Genomic DNA, 9,435 nt, shown 5'->3' on the forward strand with positions numbered 1-9,435 from the left:
CCCACTAAATTCAACACATACTGCAATCCTCAACAAAGTTCCTTCATTGTTACCCTCTATTGCCATTGGAGAAACCACACATACAGCAGCCCAAAGCGGTCTATACAGCCAGATATTGTATTGCTGATGAATGTGCACAAGACCAATTCTTCAGTATTTGGAACATCTGGAAACATTAACATGAAGAGACCCATCTTGATCATTTGTTTAGGTGATTATACTTGTGTGAATCTTTAGGCTCTCTTAGAATATATTAGTATCATAAAATCTAACGATAACTATAAATTTGTGGCCATACATTGCATATGATTTTAGATGGGGTCAGCGACCCCGCCATTTGAAAGCAGGAGAGAGTCAGAAGAAGAAGACAAATAAGTGAAAAACTATAAAAAAAATAAATAAATAATGAAGACCAATTGAAAAGTCGCTTAGAACTGGCCATTATATAACATATACTAAAAGTGAACATAAAGGTGAACCACCCCTTTAAGAAATACCTTGGAACGTTTCCTCTAATCCCCACAAGGAAATTGATTTTGGGGCATCAGTCTTATGTTCCATATCTTGGGGCGAGTGAAGTGCAAGAAAGAAGTTTGTGTGAGAGTCGGCAAGGTTTAATCTCATCTATTGAATGGAAATGCTGCAATCGGTACAATGTATTTATTAAACTGCTGGCTGGGTTTTCTGGTTCCATTTGTCACTTAAAGCTTTTTTTTTTATAAGACTTGCTCTTGAAATGACAAATCTTTCAGCCTAGATGGAACTGTAAAGAGATTTGCTGTGTGAATTAAGGAATTATGTCTTGAAAGCAATTCTAGTCGGGCTCCTTGGGGATTTGTGCCGTCTCTTCTCATTTTGTCGAAATAAAAAGTTTAACTTCATATTTTTCTTACCTGATCCTGAGCCTGAGAGCCAAACAGCTTTGTCAAAACATCTCCTTACTGCAGTGTCTCCTTCCCTCTAATCTCCAACTTCATATACTGTTACTTGTATTTATGGATCAATATTATTAGAAATAATATTATTAACCTGCTCTTATCTTTATTACCCCAGGGCCCTCACTGGTGCTTAGGGCCACTTTAAAGTAAAGGCATGGGACCTGTTATCCAGAATGCTTCAGGATCTGGGATTTTCTGGATAATAGATCTTTCCATAATTGGATCTTCATACCTTATGTCTACTAGAAAATCATGTAAACATTAAATAAACCCAACAGGCAGGGTTTCCTTCCAATAAGGATTAATTATATCTTAGTTGGGATCAAGTACAAGCTACTGTTTTATTATTACACAGAAAAAGGAAATCATTTTAAAAAAAAAAGGATTATTTCGATACAATTGAGTCTATGGGGGGAAGATATTCTGTAATTTTGAGCTTTCCAGATAACGGGTTTCCGGATAACGGATCCTATACCTGTAGTATTCAGAACACAGTATAATAGCACACTGACAAGTGTAACTATGACTGTACTCTCCTCTTTTCCTGGCTCAGAATGACAAGGACCAGGTTAAAGGACCAGTAAATATTTAATTCAAAATTAATTTAATTTTTTTTTAAATTGGATTATCAGTACAAAATGGAGTCTAATTCAGATCTTTCTGGACAATGGGTTTCCAGATAATGGATCCCACACCTATACCAGTAGTCCTGTGCGTGTTCAATCGGGCAGACCCGTGCCCAACCCAGATTTGCAGACCTGCAAACTGACCCACAACCCACTATGCCCGGTCACCCATACCCACTACCTGTCACTTAGTGCCATCACTTTTAACGTTACGAGACGTTGCGTGACTTTTACCTGGACGTTACATCACATGGGACCTTATTCTGCTTCCACAAACTCAGAAGAGAGTAGGAGTAGAGTTGCCACCTATTTTTGTTGTGGAAAACAGGCAGGTGGCTGGCCGGTGATATAGGGGCGGGCCAGTGATGTCAGGGGGCAGGCAAGTGATGTCACAGGCGGGACGGTGATGTCAGGGGGCAAGAGAGTGACGTCAGAGGCGGGACTGTGATGTCAGGGGCGGGTGACCTCTGGGGCAGTTCTGATGACGTGACAATCAGCGATTGGTTGATCGTCATGTAATTCACTTTTATGTCCTGTCTGGATTTCCTCATTTGTCACCCGTGCAGCCCTTCCAAAAACCGGGTTATCCACGTGAAAACCAGACAGGTGGCAACCCTAGGTAGGAGGGACTAGTCCTGCACAATAGCCTGGTAACCAAATGGGTTACACGCAAACTACCCGCACAATCAGGACATTTCTGCCAAAATCCCGACTACCTTGCAGGTATTCCGCAGGTAACTGAACAGAACAAGATTTCCCATCCCAATATGGATAAAGAGCACACTTTTAATTCACAACATTATAAATATCACACAGAGATTTGCTGTACCCAGAGATGTGCCGTCCTGGATAACTTATCTAGTTATAATGAAATCCTCATATCCACTGTTTGCTTAAAGACAAGTTCAACTTTAAATTAAACTGTATAAAGTTATAGATGGGCCTATTAGATTTAACATTTTTTACTTGATCTTTGTTATTCTTATTTTTTCTCTTATTAGCTTTATTATTACTATGTAGATATACTTATTATTATTTTAAAAGGTGTTTATTTCCAAGAGGTTTCCACGCATTTTACCTGTATCAAGTCAGTTTTACAATCATATTTTGTATTTAGTATTCCCTGGAAAAATGTCTTAATTTTCAACCTTGGGATCCCCAACTTGAGAGAGGCGGCTAAGTAAAGAAGAAGAAGGAGAAAATGAAAAAAAATAGAGAAAGGAGTAAAGTATACTTGTTATTTTTAATTGCCTTTTCCTCAGGCCCTCTTGTGTCTTTCTTTTTAACTTTAAAAATGCTGCCTGGTCGTAATTAAGCCTTGGCAACCGCATATCAGTTGCAGGAAAAATTGAACCATTAAAAAAAAGGCAAGAGAAGATGATCCCAATTCCTCTAAGAAATATGCATTTTAATTGTTAAAAAACATTGAGGCAAAGTACCATTTAAACAATATTTAATAATATACTGCCATAAATGAGCTGCTAAAACAGCTTCTGTTTTTTTAACCAGTAAATAGTTACTTAAAATCATTATCCAATACAAAAAGTGATGAAAATCCTTCGTTGGGTGTGATTTAAAAAGTAGCTATTGCTTCCCCATCTGTGATCCATCAGTGATGATGTCATGACTGTTACTGAATCAGTTACTGAATCAGTTACTTGTGAGCAGCCGTTATCTAGTTCAGTTGTCAGTCGGACAGGGAGAGAAGAAACATGTCGTCCAGCTTTTTCCTCATTTTTACCTTATTTTTTGTATTTTCACTAACAAGAGCATTTCCCATCAAAACACTAAAAGCAGGTAGGGAGTCTTAAGTGGTTTTTATTAATTATCATCAATATTACCCAGATATTATTTTGTACATGACTTGCAAGTGCAGTGGGAAGTCCTGTGTGTGCTGAATATTCCTCCAAAGGTCATCTCCCATAGACTCCATTTAATCCAAATTTTTCAAAATGATTTCCTTTTTCACTGTAATAATAAAACAGTAGCTTGTACTTGATCTCAACTAAGATATAATTAATCCTCATTGGAAGCAAAACCAGCCTATTGACTTTATTTAATATTTACATGATTTTCTAGTAGACTGAAGGTATGAAGATCCAAATTACGGAAAGATCTGTTATCCGGAAACCTCCAGGTCCTGAGCATTCTGGATAACAGGTCCCATACCTGTAATAATAAAACAGTCCCTTGTACTTGATCCCAACTAAGATATAATTAATCCTTATTGGAAGCAAAACCAGCCTATTGGGTTTATTTAATATTTACATGATTTTCTAGTAGACTGAAGGCATGAAGATCCAAATTACAGAAAGATCTGTTATCCAGAAAACCCCAGGTCCCTAGCATTCTGGATAACAGGTCCCATACCTGTAAATGTAAAGTGCTGGGATTTTATCTGAGTTTGAGTAAGGATAGTCCTTACAAATAAAAGTAACTGTAAATAAACTGTTTTGTTTTTTTGATAACCTCAGAAATATAATCTTGTGTTTGACTTGTGATGCTGCTGGTGTTCCAGTTGTTGGTGTATAGGGATGTTTTAAAGAAAGATTTTTAATAGAAAACCTTATTTACCTTCCCTTTATCATTTAGAATCTGAAGTTTATGTGATAACTGAGCCCTGTGTATTTGATCTTCAGGCCACTTGTGTAATTGGTAAGTGAGTTATTTCTATATGAGTTGCTTTAGTTCTGGAGCCCAGGCTGAGAGTCAGTCTTATGTTGCCCTATAATATTACAGGGGGATATTTAACCTCCAATCAGGCTTAGTGCTCTTCTATTTACACCCTCTATGTTCCAAGCTTGTCCTTCTGGGCAAATATACTTATTGGGGTTTTATTGACTAATGTTCTCTGTCTTTCTGCAGCTGAAACAAAGCAATTCCTACAGGAGATATTAATCATCTTTATAGTGAGCGGACTCCTGGGACTACCGGCATTTGTATTCTATTGTGTCTGGTGAGTTCTATATATGTCACATCCCATATTTAAATGAAACAAAAGGGCTGGCTCTATGTATATCTCTGTATATAAATATATCCCATCACTGACTGTTAATAGATATACTGTGTAATATACATTTCAAGTCTTCTAGGCTGAATGTATCACTAAAGTAAAAACATATGCTGCATATATATATATATATATCATATAATTGGAGAAACTGCACATCACAGGTCTTATACAAAATGTAAGTATTTTTATTTTGGCACATACTGATGGTTTGCTGCATCTTCAGCCTTTCTCTGAGTACAAACATTGTATAAAAACACTCTACTAAATACCCAGTTTAGCGCGAACCTCCAGTGACGTGTATATATATATCTATATATATACATACCTCCAGAGAAAGAGCCGCACTCGCAGGACTTAAAAAAAAGTCACTTTATTGTAGAGCAAAAGGACTGACGTTTCGACCCTCACTGGGCCTTTCTCAAAGTTTGAGAAAGTCTCTCACTTTGAGAAAGGCCCAGTGAGGGTCGAAACGTCAGTCCTTTTGCTCTACAATAAAGTGACGTTTTTTTTAAGTCCTGCGAGTGCGGCTCTTTCTCTGGAGGTATGGATAAGTGATGATGATTCTGCATCCAGTACACCAATGAACTTTATCGAGAGTGCCGGTTAACACTATGCAATATATATATATATATAAGCCGATCAGCGCTCACACTCTAATCCAGTCTTAATCAGCCGAACTCCCAAATCCTTCGCAAAAGATTCGGCAAATTAGGGATGGGAAGGGGAAATTTTTTTTATTTTTTGTTTTATGACAAAAAATCATGCAATTTCCCTCCCTGCCCCTAATTTGCATATGCTAATTAAGATTTGGATTTGATTCGGCTGGGCAGAAGGATTCGGCCGAATACTGGATTTCCTATTATCCCTATTATCTTATATAGCATTTCACTTCCAGCCCCAATTGGTATTTGGATTGATTTCTATGTTTATAGTACAATCTGTCAGTGCATCTCAGAACAAGTCCAAACAACTTGCTGCCATACAAGACAGGCAACTTTACAATTAACGTAAAAAAGTTTCTATAGTAACTGAGGCAAAGTTTCCCCCTACACCAATAAATAACAGATCAGCCAATGAACAATGAGCTTCTACTGGTTCAATTCTGTTGCATAAAACAATTTCTCTTCTTTGTAATATCAGGAAAATCATTAAGAAGCACAAGAAAGAAGAGGATGTGGAGAAACAAGAAAACTCTAATGTTTTATGTAAGTTAAAAGTAAGGGTTTTTTTTATTGAAGTTTTTTTCATTGTAAAATCTGAATTTTTAGTGGGGAAAAAAACTTGAATTTTTCAGAATTTATGGGTTTCATGAAATAATCCGAAGATTTTGTGGAATTCAGGCAAAAATTCGAAAAAAATCGGAAAAAATGCGTAGGATTCAAATTTTTCATGAAAAATTATCCGGGAAAAACCTGTGCGGATTTGGTTGGAGTAGCTTTCAGAAAATAATGAGATATTTTGGGATTTTAATAAATAACCCCCTAAATGTATGGCCTTTTACATGGAGTCAGTTACCCCCATTCGAAGAGCCAAAAGATAAAAGCAAATAGTTAAAAAAAAAACTATAAAAATCAAGTCCAACTGAAAAGCTGCTTAGAATTAGTGATTTTATAACATACAAAAAATTAACATAAATATAAACCACCCATTTAACACCAGAATGCTCCCTGTAAATACTTTAGCGTGTCTCCTATTACAGGTATGGGACCGGTTATCCAGAATGCTCGGGACCTGGCGTATCTTTCCGTAATTTGGATCTTCATACCTTCTACTCGAAATTCATTTAAACATTAAATAAACCCAATAGGCTGGTTTTGCTTCCAATAAGGATTAATTATATCTTAGTTGGGATCAAGTACAAGCGACTGTTTTATTATTACACAGAAAAAGGAAATCATTTTTAAAAATTTGGATTATTTGGATAAATTGGAGCCTATGGGAGACGGCCATTCCGTAATTCGGAGCTTTCTGGATATCGGGTTCCGGGTTAAGGGATCATATACTTGTATATCGATATCACTGTGTATCAGTCTCAGCCAATAATAAGTAAAACTCTTCATTTGCAGGGGAATCTCCCACTGAGAAGCAAACTGTCATCTTAATGCCAGGTAAACATTTTCTCATACGTCATTTTGTGCCTGACTTTAAATCTTAGTTTAATATAATTGCTTGAAATGAATGTGCATGTGACAATGACCTGATCTCCATACCTAGCTACTAAATATAATCAGAAACGGATAGCACACCCAATTAAAGGAAAATTGATTTCTTACAAAAAAATAAAAAATCTAACAAAAATTAACAGAATAATATTTGTTGAGCCCAACGCGTTTCGACCTTAGGGGTCTTCCTCAGGGGCACAAATGATAAAAGGATCAAAAAAGCATTTTTTTTTATCATTTGCACCCTGAGGAAGACCCCTAAGGTCGAAACGCATTGGGCTCACCAAATATTATTTTGTTAATTTTTATTATATTTTTCTTTTTTTTGTAAGAAATACATTTTCCTTTAATTGGGTGTGCTATCTATTTCTGATTATATTTAGCAGCTAATTTTTGAGACCCTGATGGGGAGTGTCCTATGGATTAGCACCCCGCATTCTACTTTTGAGGTTGTGTTTAGTGATGGGCGGATTTATTCACCAGGCGCGAATTTGCAGCGAATTCCCGTGATTCGGTGCCAGCGAATAAATTTGAGAAACCGCCACGAAAATTCGCCAGCGAAAAGTCCAGCGTCAAAAACGGACACTGGCGTAAAAAATGAGGCACCGGCACCATTTCGTGAATTTTTTTGCCGTTTCGCTGGAAATTCGGCGAAGCAAAACGCCCCAAATTTGCCCATCACTAGTTGTGCTCCGTCTCTCCTAATTCTGCTGATCTCCATACCTGTCTGTTAAGTACAATGATTTGTTTCATTACACAAATAATTCATTCATTAATTCATTTATTTATTTCAATATGGAACAAACGATATAAGGGAATAAATCTCTTGGCCCCAGTAATAAAAGAGTAATAAATGTTCACAACATTAACTACAGGTAAGGGATCCATTATCCGGAAACCTCTTATCTAAAAAGCTCTGAATTACAGAAAGGCTGTCTCCCATAGACTCAGTTTTATCCAAATAATCCAATTTTTGTAAAATTACTTCCTTTTTCCCTGTAATAATAAAACAGTAGCTTGTACTTGATCCCAACTAAGATATAATTAATCCTTATTGGCAGCAAAACCAGCCCATTGGTTTTACTTAGGGGCAGATTTACCTAGGGTCGAATATCGAGGGTTAATTAACCCTCGATATTCGACCATCGAAGTTAAATCCTTCGACTTCGAATATCAAAGTCGAAGGATTTAGCGCAAATATTTAGATCAAGCGAGCGAACGGAAAACCGTTCGATCGAACGATTAAATCATTCGAATCGTTCGTTCCGAAGGATTTTAATCCATTGATCGAACGATTTTTCTTCGCCCAAAAAAAGCTACCAAAGCCTATGGAGACCTTCCCCATAGGCTAACATTGACTTCAGTAGCTTTTAGGTGGCGAACTAGGGGGTCGAAGTTTTTTCTTAAAGAGACAGTACTTCGACTATCGAATGGTCGAATAGTCGAACGATTTTTAGTTCGAATTGCTCGATTCAAAGTTGTAGTCGAAGGTCGAAGTAGCCCATTCGATGGTCGAAGTAGCCAAAAAACACATTTGAAATTCGAAGTTTTTTTTCTTCTTTTCCTTCACTCGAACTAAGTAAATGGGCCCCTTAATGTTTAAATGATTTTCTAGTAGACTGAGGGATAACTATTTTACTTTTCTAAATTGTAGCTACAGAAATAAACACAGAAATAGTTAAAGCCGAGGAAGCGCAACCTCACGTGAATTTGATCTGTGAAGAGCCGGAGCAGAAATCTATTGAGCTAAAGAATGAAATAGTTAAAGCTGAGGAAGCGCAACCTCACGTGAATGTGATCTGTGAAGAGCCGGAGCAGAAATCTATTGAGCCAAAGAATGAAAAGTTAATTGAGAACTTCAAAAAAGAAAAGAGGAAATATTTTCCTTTTCGTAGAAAAAAAGAAAAAAGAGTAAATGAAAAGAAAAACAAAAAGGTAAAGAAAAGAGCAAAGTGGTAAAGAAATGAATGGAAATGATCGTCCCAGATGCAGAAATATGAGCTTTTCAGATGTCGCTACTTGTGCCTGTGATCCAGATCCAATTGAGTTGAGACTGTGATATTCTCCAATTGCTGCAAAAATAAATAAATAAATAAATAAATAAGATGTAATATCTTAATAAATTAGCCTCATAGTGTCTGAGGTTTTACTTTGCAGGTTACATTAGGTGCACAGTTTTATAATACAAACAGTTATCGTATACAGTGGAAGCCTTATTTTACGTCCCTTCATTGTACATATTCCTGGATATAGGGTTGACGCCTGTCCGGTTTTGACCCGGACAGCCTGATTTTTGAAGGACTGCCTGGGTCCAATTTCCTATGATTGATGTGGTGATCAGCCAATCAGCGATCGTCACATCATCGCTCATCCCCTAACATCACGGACCCGCCTCCATTATATCATGGCTCTGCCCCCTTCCCAGAGTTCCATGGGACAGAATGTGGCAACCCTACCTGGATATGATGTATTTTTCTTGCGGCCCCACGCGCGTGGCCCCCTGGGAAAGTCAAATCAGGGTTCCATTGTATTTTTCAAGAGGTTGAAAGGACAAATCATACCTGATTTAATTTAAAAAGTACTCCTTGGGTGTATTTTTTCTGCTAATTTTGCAGAGAATTATTTTATTTCATCCATAGATAAATATTTCTTGATTTCATTTAAAGGGGAACTATTGCGAAAATGAAAATTTAATA

General features: G+C 37.0%; 1 protein-coding gene across 4 annotated transcripts; it reads left to right on the forward strand.

Moving 5' to 3' along the window:
- Positions 1-3,047: 3,047 nt before the first annotated feature.
- LOC121395179 lies at positions 3,048-8,865 on the forward strand. Of its 4 annotated transcripts, XM_041568008.1 has the most exons (7): positions 3,091-3,361; positions 4,157-4,219; positions 4,430-4,520; positions 5,718-5,782; positions 6,644-6,685; positions 8,394-8,413; positions 8,498-8,865. In XM_041568008.1, exons 1-7 carry the CDS (start codon positions 3,277-3,279, stop codon positions 8,696-8,698), a joined length of 567 nt encoding a protein of 188 aa, XP_041423942.1. In that variant the 5' UTR covers positions 3,091-3,276; the 3' UTR covers positions 8,699-8,865. The 4 variants fall into 4 exon arrangements, with proteins under 4 accessions (XP_041423941.1, XP_041423943.1, XP_041423942.1 ...); XM_041568009.1 differs by lacking the exon at positions 6,644-6,685 and having other exon boundaries at positions 3,088-3,361; XM_041568006.1 differs by having other exon boundaries at positions 3,100-3,361; positions 8,394-8,865.
- The last annotated feature ends 570 nt before the right edge of the window (positions 8,866-9,435 follow it).

Source organism: Xenopus laevis, chromosome 6S (assembly GCF_017654675.1).
Source record: "Xenopus laevis strain J_2021 chromosome 6S, Xenopus_laevis_v10.1, whole genome shotgun sequence".
NCBI classification, from domain to species: Eukaryota; Metazoa; Chordata; class Amphibia; order Anura; family Pipidae; genus Xenopus; species Xenopus laevis.

Bases quoted from the DNA above. Each gene is read 5' to 3' on its own strand.
- LOC121395179 (XM_041568006.1), top strand. From the start codon at position 3,277: ATGTCGTCCAGCTTTTTCCTCATTTTTACCTTATTTTTTGTATTTTCA. The intron at 3,362-4,156 runs GTAGGGAGTCTT...TTTATCATTTAG, and splicing joins CATCAAAACACTAAAAGCAG to AATCTGAAGTTTATGTGATA. The intron at 6,686-8,393 runs GTAAACATTTTC...TCTAAATTGTAG, and splicing joins AACTGTCATCTTAATGCCAG to CTACAGAAATAAACACAGAA.